At 42.0% G+C, this 20,735-nt stretch overlaps 1 protein-coding gene across 1 annotated transcript in view; it reads left to right on the top strand.

Moving 5' to 3' along the window:
* camta1a (calmodulin binding transcription activator 1a) overlaps nucleotides 1-20,735 on the top strand; it is a 155,922-nt gene that overhangs the window by 76,618 nt on the left and 58,569 nt on the right. Inside the window, exon 3 of the mRNA XM_088007524.1 lies at nucleotides 17,900-17,971. Within this exon, the coding sequence (XP_087863650.1) occupies nucleotides 17,900-17,971 (72 nt within the window). The remainder of the gene's footprint in view (nucleotides 1-17,899; nucleotides 17,972-20,735) is intronic.

Genomic DNA, 20,735 nt, shown 5'->3' with positions numbered 1-20,735 from the left:
AAATACTTTGTGAGATTTGGTGTTTTTGCAGTGTTATCGTTCTGGTTAGGACCAGAACGTCCTCATTCTTACATTTGAGAGAGTGAAACTGAAAAGATTTTCTTTTTAAGTAACAGGTTGGTGTGTAAATAATATGTAAATTGTTTTTTTTCAGATTCAGTGACCTCAGGAGGCCAATCGCTTCTTTGGAGACCTTTTATTCTCAATTACAAACCAACTACTATGTGTGGTTTCAACATGAACGTCATCATCCAGGCTTGTTTGTAGCAGTTTTATGAATTGTAAAGTATTTTACAATTACTTTTAAAGACATACACACATCTGTTTGACTTGACTAGGATGTTCTCTTGTCTTCCCCTTTTTGAAGAGTGCCTAGGAGAAAGAGCTCTCTGTTTCATGACATATTTATACCGCAGCCACACAGAAAGTCACGCGTTTCTTATTAGAAGATCCTAAATATTCTCATCAAGTCAAAGAGAATAAAAGTGTTTTAGCTGTATTTATTTAATGAGGATTGTTAACTATTGGACTGGTGTTTTTTAAAAAAAAAAAAAAAAACATTTATTTCTTAGTGTGATTTATTACCCTCGCTGAATTAATGAACTAATAAACTCATTGTGAGACGATGCTGCAACACAAAATCTATTCATTTTAAGGTTATATATAACTCTTTTCCCATTGAGTCTTGTAAGTGTTGTATAACTTGTACCATATCTGTGTGCACCTCCACTGAAACTCAGGGCAGACCAAGGAGATTGGTAGATTGGTCTAACGCTCATCCTCATGCATGGCTAGGCGTCCTCAAGAACTCTTTTCTTTTTAATGATAACTCGCCGCATGCGTTGTTTACTAAGATGACAGGTCTATTTCCCCCTGATTTATAGCACTGTGGCATCCAAGGAGATACTGTACTTATTACTTTAAATGCAGTATGCAAAAACAAGTCAAAGAGATAGGCAGAAGGAGGAAGGGAGGGTGGGCATAAATTAAGGGTTATTGTCCCCCTTCTGCTCCAGGCAGCTGTTTGTTGAGGTCTAAACACAGAACTCGGAGCTGACCATCTCAAGAGGTCACTGCTGCTTGGATCCCTGACGGTGCTGGCACTTTAAAACTACCCTGTCAACTGCATCATCTTAATATCGTGTGTGTTTTTGCAGTCGGTCTGGCCTCCTTTCAGAATCTAAACTCGAAACTCCCTCTGGTGGCAGAACCGTTCTCATACTCACCCATAATGACACACCACCTCTCCGGCGAACTCTAACCCCTTTTCCTCCACGGCGCCGCTGACCACGAAAGATGTGAAAACACTAACTAGATTTTCTTGTTGGAGCAGCTTGAGTTTTACACTGGAACTCTGTGGTTTCCGGAGAACCAAAGAGGAAGTAAAGGCATCGAGGAGGGAGGTGGGATGTCACTCTTTTGACGGATTTAGTTACAGTAGCATAGAGATCAATTATTCAACAGAGGCATGCATGGTCGCTGGATTAATGGCGCATGCAGCAGATAAATCAAGCATTGGACTCGAGCTTCTGAGGGAGATCTGAGGGAGAGCGGAGACATTACAAGACAAACATAGAAACGTGTCTGACATGGGCATTCATATCTATTCTTTACCACTGGTAACCTTGAGATCTCAAAAGGGAATGGGGACGGAGCTCTCATCCAGTTACAAATAACCATCCAGATTTGGGATATAATGTCAAAAAATGTGCACGTTATATCATCCTGAATGCCGATTTGGCTCCGAAGGACAGACGTATCTCTCCGTCCTCAGTCTGTTGAAGGATATGAAAAAGGAGGACTGGAGTTGCTGTTGAGAGATTGAAACGCTGCTATATATTACAACCTCCGGAGACCTGTCGGCACTCCAGCTGACTACCACCCCCCTCCACCACCTTCTCCGTCTGTCTCAGTCTCTTCCTCTCTCTCTAGTTCACAGTGACTTTGCTCTAGGTTCTTTTTCCATTCCTGCTCTTCTGTTGCATTTCTCATCACGCTCATTCCCCATATTCCTAAATGGATCTATCCCTGTTCTAGTGTTTCTTGCTCTACATGTATTTGTATTGAACGTGTAAGGAGGGTGTGTGCATCCTTCTGGCTGATTAAATTTGCTTCATTAAGAGCTGCTTTTTTTCCCCCACTCCCCCATCTTCGTCTGTTTGGGCTGCCAGGTTGTACCTGTCTGCCACATCTTGGCTGTGTGCAGCTCCAGCTCTTCCTCTATTTGTCTGTCTCCTTTATCTGCCTGTCTCCTTTATCTGTCTGCTTTGTAGCTGCCTCCCGAACTGAGGAAAAGCCCTTATGGGTCTTTTTTTTTTCTTTCTCCCTCTTGTCGTTGAAATCTCGTACTCTGGTCAGGTTCTTACGTTCAGACACCTAAATTTTCCCAGCTGGAAAGCCAAGTAATTTCGGCCCCAAAACCATTTTTCTCTCTGTGTGTCTATGTCTGTCTCACCCTGTCATCCTGTTACTCTTCCTTTATTTATCTGTGCATTTGCTCTCATGCTCGCAGATTCGCTCTTTTTGATGTAGTTCGCTTCTCTCTCTTCTCGGTCGTTATCTTCATGTGAAGCGTTGGTACTGTGCTGCGTTCAGAAGTGTGTCTGTGAAGCCAAAGCTAACCTTTGCCTCCCAGATTAGAGAAATGGCAATTAATTAAGAGTGAAGTGAGACTCTGACCATATCAAAAGGAGCATTGGTACAGAGACATTTTACATATGGGTGAGGGTGGAGGAGGGAGGCAGAGGGAGAAGCCATGGTGAAAGTGGGAGGATCAAAGCTGGGGATGGTGGCAGAGTGCTGTCCCCTGCTGTGCAGCTCAGATAAACACAGGTTAGCGCCACAGGTCTCCTCAGTGAGCGTGAGTCAGGCACAAGGCCAGGAGATGCATGAACAAGTCAGCTTACAAACATCTCATAATAACTCAGCCAGAAGAAGCCCCCTGAATTAAAGTGTCACTTTTCATTTGCTTTCCTTTCCCTCATTTTGGCTCACTGGCTGATTTTTTTCCTTCTCCCTCATTCTGTCTTTCTCCTTCTCTCTTGTCTGCTCGCCTCACCCCCTTAACCAGCCTCCTCCCCCGTTCACAATCTGCACATAATACGGTCTCCTTCAGTCGCGTTCCCCACAGTCTTCAACACAGGCCTGCCTGGGGGCTCACAGGCTCTCCCATCTGCCTGCTGCGTGTTCTCCCTGTCTTTCTTTGCTCATTTCTGTCTGTTTGTGGCAATCCCTGTCTCTCCAAATCTGTCTCTTGGCTGCGTCTCTGTCTGCAGGGCTCTCGACACACACACGCACACGCGCGCGCACACACACACAGCCACAAGTAGGAGCACTGGGGAAGTTAGAGATTTTTGCCTGCATTACTCATCTACAGTGGGATGCAGACGGATAAATATTACACAAAAGAGGAAAGTTGTCTTGGATCCACACTTGTTGAAAGTGCTGCCACAGCAAACAAGCAACCAAGTTAACAAGTTTGCCTCAATATTGTGTACGCTTGATCATGACGGTTCAGTTCGCTGACAGCTTGGCGTAAAGCCTCATTTCAATCCCTACAAGCTCAAACATAAAGATAGACGCGTGACTTACAAGAAAAATAGCTTCATGAACCCGCTATTATTTTTGGTTTTTAGTTGAAGAGAGGTAGATGATACACTAATTCATCTCTATAAAATGAAATATTGTGTAAAAGTACAATGAAACGGTTATTTTACAGAGATTCATTACACATGAAGTAAAAGTATCTCAAGCTCTTATTTTTGCGGTTTTGGTGATTGTGGCTTACAGGTAAATTCATTTAAATATCACATTAGACCATTTAAAAATATATATGTTTTAAGAACAAATGACAGGACGCTTCAAAGTGTGTACACTTCTTTGCATTCATTACTTGGTTGCGGCTCATCTTGTGTAAATTACTGCATCAGTGCACCGTGGCACGGAGACGGTCAGCTTTGATAGCAGCATTCGGGCCGTCTGCCTTGTTGCGTTCGGTGTTTCTCACCTTCCTCTTGACAACAGGCCACAGCTGGATTTACAGAATACTGAGATAAAATTGCTCAGTGACTTCTGAAAGAAATTGGTTGAAATTTATTTGTCAAGTATGTATTTTTAAAGTTGACTGCTTAGAATGGATTTTTCGCACATGCACGTTTTTTTTTTTTTTTTTCTGTCACATGAAATTCCAATGAAGTACATAAAGTTTGTGGACACAATGTAACGGGATGGGAAGCCTTCAAAAGACCACGAGTAGCTTTGCAAAGCATTGTGCGGATTCCGTTTGAATAAGACTTCCGCTGTCTATCCGGTGCCTCCATGATTGACATCATGATGGTAACTAATCTCACTTGTGCTAATCCAGATGCCTCGGCGTGCAACTGCAGCTGGGTCTGTAGAGTGTGAATAGGAAAAGAATTGCACAGAAGCTGATGAGGGTTGTTGCCACGCTCCGAAGTGTAGCACCATCTCGCCCACGATGCGGTATTGGAAGTGAATGGAGTGGCTATCAGTCTTTAATTGGGCGCTGTGGGCCATAATGAAGAGATCTGAAAATAGGGTGGAGCAGAATGAGGGGGAATGAGAGAGTACGCAGCGTGATTCGAGAGGCCGAAGAGCGGTGCGAACCTAGCGGGCTTGAATGCAATGCGTATTGGCAGGTGTCGCTCTGCCTAATTTCACGCCTCTGTGAGCGAATGTGCACCCAGACGATCACCACTTCCAAGTCGCCTCTCTTTCTCCCTCTCCCAATCTGTGCGTGGGTCTCTCTCTCTCTCTCTCCCTCCCTCTGTCTCTGCTCGGGTGTATAGTCAGTCAGTTGCAGTGATGTGATTGTCCTTCCACATGACTCTGTTATTTAGCCTGTATAGAATGTGCACTTTGGTTCCCCTGAAAGCTTGGAAGTCCAGGCCTGGAACACTAGATGTCAGGGTGAATGTGCAGCCTAAGCACTTAATTTAAGCATGGTGACAGAGAAGCACAAGCGCCCACCTCTTCCATCTGTCACATCCAGGCCATACTCTGAAGATGGGTTTTATGGGTTTTCTTCTTCTGGCTCTCTCAGTGATCCAACCTGCTGAACTTCAGTCCAGTGGGTAGAATAATGAGTGAGTGCGAGTTTGGGTCCTTCACAGTTGACACGAGGACATCATAAGGCACCACAGACAGTAACAAGTCTTATTCCCGTTTTCTCTCATGACCTCTCACTTGCCTCCCAAACGTCCCCTTACCTTCGTTCCTCACCCCTTTTACCCCTTTCACCCTTTCACTTTCTCTCTCTCTCTTTCCCCCCCTCATCCTCAAACCCTATCCCCCCTCTCATCGCCGCTCTTCCCCGCTCACCCCTCCGCGCCCCTCCTTCCTGTAGTCTGTGTTTGTGTTGGGAAGATTAAGCTGCTCTGACAAAGCTGTGTTTACAAATATGCAGGCAGAGAAACAGGCCAAGCGACGCTGAATAGGAATAGAATACAAATTGCTTTTTTATCTCTCTTAGGGCCAGGGCGAGAGAAAATGTGTTTGCGATTGTTGCTCCTCCGCCTGTGAAGGATAAAGCCTCAGCATTGGGTTTGGGCTCCCTGTTAGCATTCATTCTATCCTCTCCTTTCTCCGTCTCCCTCTGTCTCTGTGTCTCTCAGTCCTCCTACTCTCTTTCTTCCTCCTATGCTCTTTCTCCTCTTTGTCTACTCCACACACTCCGTCTCTTCCTCCCTGACTGGATTTTTTTTTTCTTGCTGTTTCCTTGGTAATCATATCTCCTCTCCTTTTCTTTCTTCTCTCCTCCCTAACTCTTTCATGTCTCCTTGATGTGTGCTCCTCTCCACCTATATGTGCTCTGCCGCCTCTCCCCCTCGCCCCGTTCCTCTCCCTCCTTCATGTTTCCATACAGGCTGAATATTTTTCTCAATAACTCACTCTCAGTCTTTCTCTCCATCCGTCTCCTTCTTTTTTTCACTCCTGCACTCAGTGGGACCTGTCATGATTTACGGTCCCTCTCAGCTCCTCCTTGCTTACACTGGAGATATTAGAAATTTTGAGTGCCTATAGATCACCGCGGGGGGAGAGGGCATGAGCGTCTGCTAATCAGCCCTAACAGAGCGGTGCAGCATTACAAATCTGGGCTCTCTCCCACAATTAAGCTGCACGTCCGCCCGGTATAACACGCGGCAGGGAAGCCGGGTCCCTGACGTCATCTTCAGCAGGTCTCCTCTGTGCGCACGCGTGTGTATGTGTGTGTGTTTAGGGGGAGAAACTATAAGTTTGATGTTTGCTCTCATTAATGCAAAGGACGCACTCCCCTTCTCTGCACACTTCCATCCTTACCTTACCAAACACAAGTGAAGGTTAATCAGCGGTCTGACAGACTCACACTCTGCCATTGGGATTTAATAAGCAGGATCCGTTTCACAAAGCTACGCTGCGACTAATTTGTTATTACGATAAGAAACGTGTTTGCCTTTTGTTAGGTTTTTGTTCTACCATGAACACGTCTGTACCTGCAGTCGTCTCTCCTGTTGTTCTTAGCGGTACAAGCGTACAGATTCTGCGTCAACTCCTCTTTGACCATCCTCCAGCACATGCATTTGTGTTTCACCAAGAGATCAGGCCCAGGATTTTCTCCCCATACTCAGCTGTTTTCCGCGCCCACTGAAAAATGACAGCTAAAGTGTAACCTCTGACCCCTTGTCTCTACAACCTCTGTGCTGTGTCCATTACTCAACTTTTTAATGGAATGAAGAGCCTGTCATATTTGACCTAGCTTGTAATGCTAAGAGATGCACATTACTCTTTGCTGCAAGACATTTTTCGCGTGTCTCTTCCAGACAGGTGATCTGTAGGTCAGCTCAAAGGTGAGGCGATAAGGAAGTGTTGTCTTAAGATAGCGATCTGGAGTCCTTTGCAGTTTCATCTTTTGCATACAGTGCCAGTGAAATGTCTGTGTATGCTTACTGAGGGCAGGAATGCTCTTATTCTGGTTGTGTTGGAACTGTTCTGCTTTTCGAGTGGAATTTCACACATTTTCATTGATCGTCAAAGAACAAGAAGGGAGTTCACAAGTTTGAATGGGGTGTGAATTTCCTGTAATCCACACGTGGCCAAATTTGTACATAAAGACAGATTTGAATGGTCAGATCTGACACTCTGGTGCTGCTCACCTCCCTTAAATGTGTCTAGAGTTGAGCACCATTCACCAACTTGCTCTGCAGGACTCAGCTCACAAAACCGCCTGGTAGTGATTCTAGCACATTTCACAAAGTGGAAGAAAGAACAAAAAAACTCAAAAATCTTAGTTTTCATCTCAAATCAACATGTGGTTGAAACTCTAAGTCATGTAGAACAGCTGAAACAAGCAACAAAACTGGTTTAAATCAGGACAGTAATCAAACAACAAGACTGAAATTCCTATTTAAGGTGCTAAATATTTAGTCAGAAGTTTGCTGAGCGGTCCAAACAGCGTGTGGCTTCTCTGCAAATGGCAGGTGAACTTTTCACCAAATATTAGTAAAGTCTTATTTATAATTTTGTAAAACCATGTAGATAAAAACAAATCCATAATGACTTCAAACTTGTGCATCCAGTAGATTTTCTAAATTCATCAGCATCGTTGTTATGCAGTCTGACTGCATCTCTGAAGATCCACAATTAATATTCATGCTCATGGTCAGTGGATGCAAATTTGTTTTTACTTGCACTGTATAAACTTAGCATCAGATTATAAAGACTCATCTGTCACATTCACAGTTTTTCAGACCTATTTTGCACATTGTTCTTCGTGTTCTTGGAAACAACGCTGATGCCGACCGTGGTAGCATGGCTGCAGATTTAGTTTGTAATTCGTCTCCACAGTAAGTCCATGTTCTTCCATGTGAAGGAAAGTCAATAAGGAGAGAAGAAAGATAAGAAAAAGGAAGAAAGTGGAAAAGAAATGTTTCTTACCATTGCATGTGTAGGACTCTGTGCACAGTGTGGGTACTATAGAAGAACACAGATTGACTTTTGAGAAGCTGACAGAAGAGCTGCAAGGTTTCCCGAGCTTTCTTTTGTTGACAGGCATCAATGCCTTGACTGCTGTTGTATGCCGAGGTCAAGGCAGACCTTACTGGACTCTTTGTGAAGTGTAAAAAAGAAATCAGCCTGACATATTTGCTCGTCTGCAAAAGCTGTTTAAACTCTCTTTTTGTGTTACTTTCTCAACATTTTTTCTTCCCTTACTTAAAGGCCCTGACCTCACTTCTCAAGAGATATTTGTTAAACACGTCAGTTTTTTTTCCATTGAAAAGAATTCCCCCCCCCCCAAAAAAAATCAAATGCTGAAACATCCATCCGTTTACATTTGCAGTAACATATGAAAATACAAAATGTGTCAGATTCCTGTCCTGTGTTGATCCTTGCATTGTCTGTGCATGCCTGTGTGGTTCTGGTGGCTACCTCCAGCGGCCATTGGGCGAGAAGCGGGGTTACACCTTGGACAGGTCGCCAGTACATCTAGGGTTAACGCAGGTACACAAAGGTCAAACCATGCACACACACTTGAGGGCAATCTAGGGACACAAAGACTATTTCACCCTTAGTTATTTCAAACTTTTGCAATTTTCTTGACCCACCTGCCAATGCACATTTCTTCCCACCTACAGATCTGTCTATGCTTACTTTCAGGACGATTTTTTTCCACAACCACTGGTGATTCAAAGTAGTTTTCTTTAATACAGTCACAGTCTATAGAAAAAGAAGCGATTATGTGACTCAAATAAAGGTCATCCAACACCAGGAGATCACTGCCAATTATTATGTATTTATAATCTCCTTTTCATAAGAGTATCCTGAAAATTCAGAACCACGAATTGAAACAAGGTTTAAGATAAAGAATATACAGTTAGATTAAATTATGCTTTAGATTTTAAATGTTTCTCAGTTTGCTCCAATAGGAAAAAATTAAATTAATCCCAACTTTAAAAACATGGTTTTGAATGGTTTGTGAACACACACATTCACATTCTACATAACTAAAGACAGTATTCTTTTATTTGTCACGTTGACAGCAGCATAGTTGCATAAAATGTGTGATTTCTGAAGGAGCCAGCTGTTTTCTCCGTTTTATTTTTCTGTTCCTGTTAACTTATTTGTTTTCTGACATTGCTGTCAGCACACCTTTTTGTATGTATGTCCTCGCATGTTGGCGAATGGTGGCACACGACATAGAGCCATTAGCTGAGCCCGCCCAGCCCCCGTCTGTGTCTGCTTTAACCTTGGCCAGCAGGCTGGTGGAGAGGGAAAGTAATTCTAACCTTAAAACCTGCTGATTAAAGCTAGTTTGGTGGAATTCGATTCCACTTAATGCCTTTGGCGGAGAGCCCAGCTGGCTAGCATTAGCATTAACAGACACTGTGTCTTCAGTCAGGGAGACAGACGTTCATGGGCTTGTGCGCAAGCCTCCTCTTGCATGTACAGAAGCATGACCGTAAGCTCCTTACCCCCTTGTCCATCATTTGTATCTCTCTGTTTCCCTTCTCTGTCTCTCATACTCCTCATGTTTTTTTTTTCCTGCAGCAAAATAAAAATCTCCCAGTAACTTTATTGTTTCAGCTTCCCTTCGCCTGAAATGCCTTCCCTTTTTTTTTGTTCTTAATTAGTTGAGGGTTTTTTCTGCTCTTCAGAAATGAAGTGAAACAGAATTATGTTTTTTAGAGCTACAAGTGGTCAGGGGTTTCTCTCAATCCGCCTCGGTCCTGTTATTGTTTTCCTTTTGAACTTGATGTATGGCTGTGTTTACATGTCCAGCGTGGCTAATTAATTCTCCTCCTCTGAGCCTGTTTATCAAACGTTTCTGTTTATTTTACAATGAGCTTTCTATTTTTAGGGCCAATCATTTCCATAACACATGCCTTTTCTTCCTGAGTGCCATTTCTTTGGCTTTGTTGAAGAATTTAGGTTTGTTCTCCATTTTCTGCCCCCCTTTCAGCTTGGGAGCAGTCTGCCAATTCATTTTGTAGCTTGCTCAGTTTTGACTGATTTAGAGGCTGCAGCTGGTCTGATGCAGGAGACTGGGGAGATAAATCTAAGTTTCCTTTGATTTATTATGTATAATGTCTCATCAACCGTTTCTTAAGTCTGAAGATGCATTGAAAAATTTTACTGTTACAATTCCACAAGTTGTAGACTATTTAAAGGTGTGTAAAAGAAGAATTTCTTTAAAAAAAGGGAGGCAGTAGCTGGTTTAAGATCCAGTGAGCCATTCCAGAACTACCCATTTCTCTCTAAATCAAAATGTAAGCGATATCCTGCATATTATAGGCATTCTGGGCATAGTGCCACCCTACCAGACACTATGGATAATTTGATTCCCGCCAAACGATCGGAGAGAGTACAGCAGAGTGTATTGACTGTAAAGACAGCAGGTGAGATACAGAGCATTATGGTATCAGTCGAAAATGAGCTCATCCTCCAAACTGGAAGTGGCACTTTTCTGCGGTAAGTCATCCAATCACATCTGTTTAGAGCCAGAAATCGTGAGCTGATCAATAGTCATCATGGATGCTGTCGATGGCCGAGCTGGTTTGAATTTTGCATGGTTCATGAATCTCTATTGTGTATGGATTTTGCGTTGCCTTCACGGATAGAGTTAGATAGTGCCGTCTGATTGGCTCCAGTGTGAGCTCTATTTATGCTGCTGCGCCCCAGGCTGTATCACCTGCCCCAGGCATCCATGTGAACAGACATATGCAAACACACACACACACACGCATACACACACACAAAAAAAAACACATGCACAAAATGATATATTACCTCTAATGAAGCAGGGAGCTAGAAGTGACTTTACCAGGTGGATGTCCACCTCAACAAATGTAGAATGCTTTAAATAAAGTCATTCGATCCAGTGAATTCTGACAAATTTACAGAATATCCAGCAGAGAATATTTATATCCTGAGTGGTAATGTGTTGGAACAAATGCTGACTAAGGACACAAGTCAAATATGTGTCAAAGTAGAGAACTATCCTTGGAAGGACTGCATTGGTAAAGAGTGTGTCTTTTTGTTTTTTTGGATGGTAAAAAGTCAAACTAGCTATTCTTTTTTATTTGTGCACTAATAATAACAAAGCATGTCTGCTTTTCCTGCTGGGACTGACAATCAACCCAAAAGACCGATGTGCTGCAGCCTCTGACAGTGGAATTTTTTGCATCACGGCAGGAAAACAGCAAATTGCCAACATAAATAAGGGGCCACGCTCTGATTAGGACAGTTTTCACACATCATTATGGTCTAATGAGAGACTTTCCCTTCCCTCAGTCTCACTCTAACTGACTTGCCAGCTTCGCCTTTGCCGACGTTTCATTTTACAAACCCGTCTCTGGCTGTGTCTGACACCTGCCAGCTGTGATAGATAAATGTAAGCGTAACATCGTCGGGGCGCTGGGCTTTCCAGGCTCGATGTGGCGGTCGCCTCCACAGACCTTTACTGGTAGCAAGCAGCTCTGGCTCTACGTCTGAAGACTTTATTTTAAACAAACTGTTTGCCCTGGGTGAACCGCAGTCCAGCTCTACTCAAGATGACTCCCCAAGAGGAGGGAAGAGTGGACACGTCCTTTCACCGGGCCTCATCACCGTTTCATCGCCTTGACCACTTGCTTAAGTGACAATACATAATGAATTCGCTCCATGAGGACACGCGGTGCTGTACCTCCTTTTTCATGCTGTCTGGACTGACAGCAAATAAATGCATTATGGTCATACTTCTCGTGAATTATTCTGTTAACTGTTCCAAATCATTTTTCTGCGTCTCATTTGCACACGACAGCACACTAACAAAACATTCAGATTAGTGACACCGTGTGTGTGTGTGTGTGTGTGTGTGTGTGTGTGTGCGTGTGTGCGTGTTCGTGCGTTTGCGGATGAATGTGTCTGAGACCACGTGTGTGTGTTTTTTTTCAATGTGTTCATGCCACTGTACTGAAGATTTTCTAAATTGCATGCTGGGAAAGTGCAGTTTTTATGAGAGAATATGTGTGTGTATAATTATTGTTTAATTGCTTGCCCTGCAATGTGCTGTCATCTGTCACAGCCCATAGACAGCAAATAATGGTTCTTCTGCCGTCACTTTGTCACCCAGACGCTCAGCATGCAGAAAGCAGCAGAAACACCAGCAACTGATATGCGCTTTGAATTACTGATAAGTGCTTGGGGTTGATGAGCGGTGCACATATGGGGGTGTGGGTCTCTATACGACGCCGTGCTAAAAGATTCGTAGCTCTTAAACTTCTCCCCGTTTTGTCACATTACATACTTGATTGTGGTCTATGTGAATTTTTCGTGACACACCAACATGAACTGGAGTGAAGGGAAAATGATTCAGGCCTATCACTGTTTTCTGAACCATCCTGAGGCAACGCTTTAGGAAGCCGCCTTTCGTTGCAGCTGTAGCAGTTACATTGCTACCAGCACATCTGGAGACAGTTTTTTTTTTTTTTTCCAGTTCTTATTTGCAAAAACCATCAACAAAACATCAGCCAGATTGGATGGTGAATGTTTCTGAACAGTTTGCAAGTTTTCCCAGATATTCTCAATGTGATTCAGGTCTGGACCTTCGCATTGTTGACTCTCACCAATCAACATGATGCCACTGGTGTAACACAAATACTTAAGTATTTACGTTGATGTGTTTTTGTCCTGGTCCTGTCAGATAGTCATGTTTGGTGTGTTCCCTTTGAAATCTTGTAACAAACTACAAGCAGGCAGGTTTCTTAACTGTTTTCCATAAAGCTGCAAAACTAATCTATTGTGTCGCTAGATTATCAATGCTGCTCCTCCAGAGTTACCATGAGCCTCTTGGCTTCTACTCGTTACTCTTCATGTCATTTTAGCCATTCAGTCATGTCTTGGCAGATTTACAGATGTATTTTTCAAGTTTGTGGGGACAGACAAGGAATTTGACTTTGGTTTTCGTTATTCACGTCATAATCAAAGTACAGTCACAAAACCGTAAGTTACAATATAAGCAAAAAACGTACACACGGGTGGAATCTAGTCAGACATCTGAAGGTTATAGCATTGCATTTTAGTTAGGGGTAGTAGAGTAAAGGGGATGGAATTTAAATACTGAATTCAACAAAACATATAAAATAATTTTCCTTCCACGCTTGCGATCATACTCTGCTTTGTGTTGCTTCAATCATATCTTATAAATATGCATGATGCTGTGACCAACAACAATGTGGGTTTATGATTTAATAACTACAACTGTATTGGTTCCTCTTCTGATTATTTTTGCACTCAAGACCGTAGAAATAGTGAACTGGTAAAAGAGTGAAGGTTCCCAGGCTGGCGTTGTGTTTAATGTCTACTGTATATTGGCACTGACAGCTTCAACTGTTGTGTTACGCTTTAAGCTGCTTGTTTGTCTGCCATGCCGCTTTGTGTCATTGAGTAATGGGGGCAAATAGAGGGGAAGAAGAGCAGCCCCGGGGCTAATTTATTCACTCCCCCATTCACCCCAGTCACTTAGGCTTGTTGCGCCAGGAAACCTGTCAGTCGTGTCGAGCATGTCAAAGCGGCGTCATACTGTCCTTCTGCAGGTCACTCTCAGGGGGCCAAGCGCTCAAGGCTAGAACAATATTAACCCTGATCTGTGAGTAACTGCTCAGGAGCCGGAATTAGGGATACAAAACATTTTAAGTGCCTTTTTCCTTTACTTAGGGTTTTTTTCTTTCTTTTTTAAGGAGTCAGCTTTCTTTATCGTTTTGCCTTTTATTCATGCAAAAACTCTGCATGAATAAAATGCAGTCACTTCAGACTATTACAGTCTGAAGTGACTGTAATAGTCCTAAATTTTAGCTCAAACATTTTTTCCTAGTTTACTTGATGACACCATGCATCCATCTTAGTCGATAATGTACAGACTTCCCTATAAAAATATAAAGGAACCCAGATTTTGTGCTTTTGATCAATAATCAAAGCACATAAAATAAGTTAAGCAGGCCACCAAAATTAAATTCACTTGCTTTAAATGTGCAGTTGATCACAATCTGCTCCGTAAAGGTTTGCTATTCCATATTTGCCGTCAAAATAAATGCAAATTTGGCGTTATATCAGCATTTGTGTTGGCACATAATGCTAAGTGTCGAGAAAACGTTGGCATTTCTGCTTGTAAGCACCTTTCCCAAAACTGTTGCAGAACATGCCAGTAGTGAAACTGTTTAAGGCCTCATAGATCAGTGCACAGCCTTGCATCGGTAATCCCTTGAAAGCTCACAAAGCCCAGTTTATGACATAAATAGTCACAGAGCTGCAAAGTACAAATGTGTGTAGCTGTGGTGGTTGTAACGTGATGTTCACTCCGCTGTGGTTGTGGGAGGAAGCCTCTGTCCAACGCCAGCGCAGAGTAATGGATGGCAGAGTTACAGGAGTGGGAGGAGGCATACATCCTATACCAGACAGCTGTAATAGATGAGGGTTCAGCAAAAAACATAAGAAAATGAGGCAGTCTGCAGGAGCGCGGCTGCTCAAACTCTCCCAAACACACTTTGGGTGGTATTGAAATCAGCAAACAAATAGGTGTGAACAGAACAATGGAACACCTGGAGAACCAGAAAGGGCTGATGGCGTCTGCGAATTGTTTTCTTTCTTGTGAATGAGCTGGACGCACACATAAACCCGCCTGTTTGTACTTGCGTATCTCTGAGATCTGTAAGCACTTTCTTAGCGCCGTTATGCGTCCTTCCATCTGTTTGCCTTCCCTTTGTAGCCGTACATTCATCAGAGGGTTTGATGTTGGCAAATCAATGTTTATCCACCTCGGCGAGCCCTCCTCGTTTTAACTAGGTTTTAATTAAACAAGACAAGCACAAAGAACACTTCAAGGCATCTATTTATCATTCGGTCCTCCGAGCAATGCAGCCCACCATCCCAATATTAAAACACTCTCCCTCATCCCTCCCACGGTGCCTGTCCCCTTGCCTCTGCTGCCTGCTCATTCCCAGCGCCCCAGGAAACCCACCTCAACTTATTGAACACGTACAGTACAGCTGCTGAATATTGAAGCTCAGGTTAGTGTCTCCATGTGCATGTCTGTGTGTGGAAGACAAGACTGCACCTTTGTGCATATGTGTACATGCTCTGACACGGAGCAGGCAGTGATTTCTTATCAATAATTTAAAACAGAGAGGATTTAAGTGGAACTCAATCCTCTCAACCTGCCTGCTTGATCTATTGCTCAAAAATATTGGACAAACTTTGCTTTTAAATCAGCCAAAATTCGTCTAGCATACAATTAAAAACAAATCATTTGCAAAGATTGCATGCTGTTACCCATATTATTCATGTTTCTGTTGTAGCTGAGGCTGGTTTGTGCCCCCACAAATTTACAAGGGACTGAAATCAGAAATTTGGGATGGCAAATCATTGTCTTTGTTGTCCTTTGTAACTTCCTGGCTGCTTTTTAACTAATTTCCCTGTATAATAATCTCATTGCCTATAACTAACCAGGTGATAGCTGAGCAGTGGTGAAGTATTATAGATTGCCATAAATTAGAAAAAGTATAGCCTTCCCATTAGGTCATCCAGGGTCAGGACTGTGAATCCAACAAAGGACTGAGAAGGAGAGAGAGGACGGAAGAATGCAGCTCTGCTCCGTCTCTCGGTGTTTGATGCTTTACTGCACTCTCCTTCTGACTGCTGAAGAATGTCTCCTGGCCTCTTCGCCAGATACCAGGGGGCGTTATCAGCCCTGCCTTGCTCTTTCCACAGTAATGAGCCCCGAGACGAAGTATTATCTGTTTACGATAAGGATATTAATAACACTGTGCTTTAGTTATGCTCTGGGTTTCTCGGCAGGGTGAATTTGTTAAGAGTTCTTTCCAAGCTGAATGAAACTTGAGCAGCATTGGGCCAATGTAAACAAATGTAAACAGTTTTTTTTTTAATTATTATAACTAATCACTGTTTAAAAAAAACAAGGAACCTTGAGGTCTTCTTTTATGCTGTTTTAATCAGAAGTATACAGACACTCATAATCTTTGTCTTTTAATTCTAATTTTATTTCTTTCTCCAAGTTCTTATCTTGAAATAAGAACTTGGTACACAAGTAGAAATTATTTCTACTCAACTCATGGTCAGAAAGTTTACATGCAGGCTTCAATATTTACATGCATGTTTTCGGTATAAACCTGGCTAGAAAACTTATTTGCAGGTTAAATTAATTTGGTGCATTCATTTAACCTCAGATCTCTAATCTCAAACACAATTCAAATCCGGGTTTAGAGGAGAATTTTTAATCCCTTATTAAATCTAAAACCACATTTTATGTGTGATTTTTCTTTTCTTGTCTTTTTGGAAATCTTGTCAAAATCATTTCTAGTAAAGGAAGTTAGTTAACATTTCCAGAAACAACCAAATGTCGTCATCATGAACTGAGAAGATCTAGAGCAGGAAAGAATCACCAAATTGACTCCATAAAGCTCAACAGAAATGTGTATCCACCCAGGTGAACAAAAGGAATGACTAATACGAAAAAGAGACAAGAAACATGGTGGTGGTAGCATCATGTCAAGACTCTGTTTCTGTGCCACTGGTACATATACATTGCACAAAAGTGGATGGAAATGATGGAGTACCACATAAAAAATTCTTAAGCTTCATCTAAAATCAAGACCCAGATAAGTAAAAGGACTACCGTCTAAAACAGACACAACAGCTGGTTTTGGATTGATGAAAACTGACTAATATTAGGCTTTTATGGTCCCAACCTCATCTATACTCAACATGTAGAAACAGTTTTTAAAAGACCAATTTATGCTAAGAAAGAAACCAGTGTACATGGTCAAATGTCCAGATAGAAATATGTCAGAAACCTGTTGACGTGTGTGGTCAAGGAGCAGAAATCACCAGCGTGTATGTATATATCTGAGCTTGCATGCATACATTTGACCCTGTGTGGATGAGAGAAAGTCCATAATGAATTCAAACTTGTGACAACTTTGAAATGTTGTGCGCCGCCTATCCATTCCTCTCTTGAAAGAAAGAATGGTTCAAGCACATCATTAAAAGGCAAAAGCTCACATAGTATGCATGCTGATGAGCACAATCATCTAACAAGTCCAGCTTTAACTTGACTTTACTTTATTTGAACAGTAATTAACTTTACTGGGGCATCCACAACAAGTCATGCTGCATCGCTGCAAATGTTGCACATCCTCAAACCCGACGAGGCACAGGCAGGGACAAGCTTCTTCAGATCTTGTATGTTTAATGCCTCGCCATGACATTGCCGCTGTGCTGCCGTGTTAGACGCTTCCATAAATTAGATGTTGTATTTTTTCGTGGTTGAAAGCATTCTGCTGCTGGTGCAAAGTTTACAAAGGACAATAATGATTTTTGTAGCTTTGACAGAGACAACCGAAAAATAATGACACGATCCAGCTTTTGGGTGGAAGCTGACAGTACCTGCCAACACCTTCGGCTCGTAAACATCATCGTATCCTTGTGCAGATAGAACTGGAAAAAAAAAAGAAACGCCTTTTGTAAGGGTTTCATGCATCTCTACCTACAAGATATCTGATCTTGTAATTACTATTTTGGAAACAAAGTTCTCTATAACAAGTCACCGCAACACAAAGCTCATTAAAGGGGAAGAGATGGTTATAAGTGGATGAAGAAAAAGAAAATATTGGAGTCAGGAGCAGGTAGTGAGGAGTTCACCGGTGAATATCACCCCCTGTCTGCCTCGAGGTCATTGCCTTTGTTTTCAAGAACAATGGTTCTAGTGGGAGTTATGAAGTAGAGGGAAAAGGGTTCAAAAATCACAGGTGTCACGGTCGGCTGAGAGGTCAAACCTTTGCCTTCTTCTACCTGTAATGTAATGCACTTTTTTTTCTGTCCCCCTTTCTCCTTTTCTCTGCCCTCCTTTCAGTGTCTGTATGGCTGCTATGTCCACTCCTCTATCATCCCCACCTTCCACCGCAGGTGCTACTGGCTGCTCCAGGTAAGGACTCCTCCTCTTCTCCTGCTTTATTTAACTCCTAGACTCTACCCTCCCTCCCTCATCCACAAAATCCTGAATGAGTCGCCGGATATCAGTTTCTATTAAGCCGAAGCGTTTACCTTTGACAGCCAGCAGGCAGGCATCAACTTATTCCTTCTCCACCTCCCTCTCTCTTCTTTCCCTTTTCCCTCCTCGGCCTCCATTTCCCTTATCTTTCCCAGTCATTCTCTTTTCTGATGGCATTACCCATACAAGCCGTCCAGCAGGACGGTATCTCAGTCCGCTAAAAGCTTTGCCATCTCCCCTGCCTAACAGCTGCGGTGATGGGCAGTAAAAGCCTGATGGAAGAGCTTCCCTGTACAGTACAGTGTGCTTACCGTTGGTCGTCAAGTCTGCAGCCTGAGAGTGGTTGTAAATAGCAGCCCTTTGATCACCTTCCCCAATACATCTCATCGTTCTCCCCTTTGCATGGCAGCCATTACAGTTGGCGGGTGCATGATACAGCCATTGACACACACAGCCTTAAGAGTGTGTGAGCGCATTCACCAAGAATAGGAGTTTATGGAGCCAATGGGTCTGCCAGACTTTCGATGTCTATCTAGTGCCTTGCGAAAGTGTTCAGACCCCTTCGAGTTTTTCTTGTTCTGTCACATTGCAACCAGCAAATTCAGTATATTTTATTGCGACTTTATGTGATCGACCAGAGCGGGACAATGCAGCAATATGTACAAAATCACAACTGAAAACGATTGCTTTGATAAAATATGTTGAAGACTATTATATTTTTAAAAGGCTATTAATTCACTTAATATATATGGCAAGCTGCTCCTGATGTAAAGTGTTAATGACTGTGTTGCTAAAGCTTTGTGGTTATGGGGGGGGGGGGAGTGATTATAACAAAAAAGAAGAGCAAGTGAAATGTTTCAATCACAATATTTAACAATGGCATAAAAATGTTGTGCAGCTTTAACCCTTTCATGCGTAGTGCTCACTACAGTGGACAGCAATCTAAAAGCCATTTTCTTGTGCTTCTTATGGACTTTTATGTTATAGATGCACACAGACCACTGAAGTGGACACTAATGCATCATAAAATACACTATCAACTACTGGCCATCAGTTGCAAATGCAAGAAATTATTTTTGTTTAATCCAATATGGCCGACAGACAAAAAAGTGCATGCCAACCAACCCGATCCCTCCTTCTACTGTAAACGACTCTGGCAGGTAAAATAAAATATTGTGACATCAGATAACCCCGAAAGAACAATACTACTGATGTATTTTTCAAATACGTTGTACTTGGGGAAAATTACAATTTGATCACCTAAAAGAATGAAATAAAAAAAATAAAAAAATCTTTTTACAAAATGTTTTTTTCCTACCTTTTTCTAATGCCTTAAGAACATTTTAAAAAATGTGGAGAAATAATAATTCATGCATGAAAGGGTTAACACATGAGGTTTTTTTCTGTTTTTTTCTTTTCTTTTACAAAAAAAATATGAGTTTGTATTTGGCAGAGCACTGTTCAATCCATTATCTAAAAATGGAAAGCGTTTTTTTTTTTTGTTTGTTTGTTGTTTTTTTTGCAACAGCAAACCCGTCGAGCCACAGCCGTCCACATAATCTGACAGGTCAGGCAAGGAGAGCACTAAACAGAGAAGCTGCCTGGAGAGCCGTGGTAACTCTGGATTAACTCACATTTCTGGTGTTTAAATCTGTTGACAGTGTGGCAAAATGAAGGTCATTGTTGAAAGAAACACACAAAAAGTTCTGCTTGCGTAGGGGACACAGCAGAGCTCTGGTCTAAGATAAAAATGTAGCTTTAAAGGTCAGATGCCAGATGTATGTGGTGGAAACTTAACACTCAAAGTCCAGATCTAAATCTATGTAAGAGTGAAGTTTTAGTCCTTGATGTTCTTCATTCAGTCTGATTGAGTTTGAGTTATTTTCAGGTGAAACATGGGGGAAATAGAAATGCATTTCCATCACGTAAACTAATGTTTTTATTTGCAATATGATAAAATGTGATACAGATCAAACATATATCTATGGATCCTAGATGGAGAAACAACATGCATGTGGCTGAACAAATGAGGACGTCCACAAAATTTAAGATAAATGTTCCCAATGTGAAATAGCAAGAAAATAAGGAATTTCAATATCTATGTCTCAGCAATTCATAAAAAATTCAGAGTACCCAGGGAAATCTCAATGCAGAAGGGAAAAGATAAAAAAAATAAATAAAAAAAAGCCACACAACAATGCTGCATGGTTGTGATTTTCTCGCCTTCAGGCAGCACTGCATTAAAAAGGGACCTGATTTTGTAGTGGAAATTACAGCGCTGGCTCAGGAACACAGGTTTTCACAGAAAAACGATTTGTCATTGCTTTTACAAATGCAGGGCAAAACTACCATTCAGACTAAACTGAGGACATATAATCAAAATCTTATAATAGTGTTTGTGTGAATTGGAAACAAAACACATATTTCTTATGCCTCTCAATAGGTTTCTTGATGAGGGGGGGGGGAAATAGGTGTTGTTTTGAATGGTGGGTGTTTTCTTGTGATGCGCAAATTTTATTCAAAAGTAAATTAAATTTGTGTTTAAACTATTTTTATTTTGTTGTTTATTCAAAATCGGATTATACATAGCACTACTTTAAAGGGAAAATGATCAAAGAAGAAAATCCACATTATCATAAAAACAATAATCAGAGTAACAACAGCAGACCAAACTTCACAATCCCCTCTTTCGTGCTGT

The sequence above is a fragment of the Poecilia mexicana genome, unplaced genomic scaffold, assembly GCF_051168715.1.
Source record: "Poecilia mexicana isolate PSO_F unplaced genomic scaffold, ASM5116871v1 scaffold_7, whole genome shotgun sequence".
Classification (NCBI taxonomy): domain Eukaryota; kingdom Metazoa; phylum Chordata; class Actinopteri; order Cyprinodontiformes; family Poeciliidae; genus Poecilia; species Poecilia mexicana.
The sequence above is the reverse complement of the archived record's forward strand: the minus strand, read 5'-3'. Positions and strand labels throughout refer to the sequence as shown.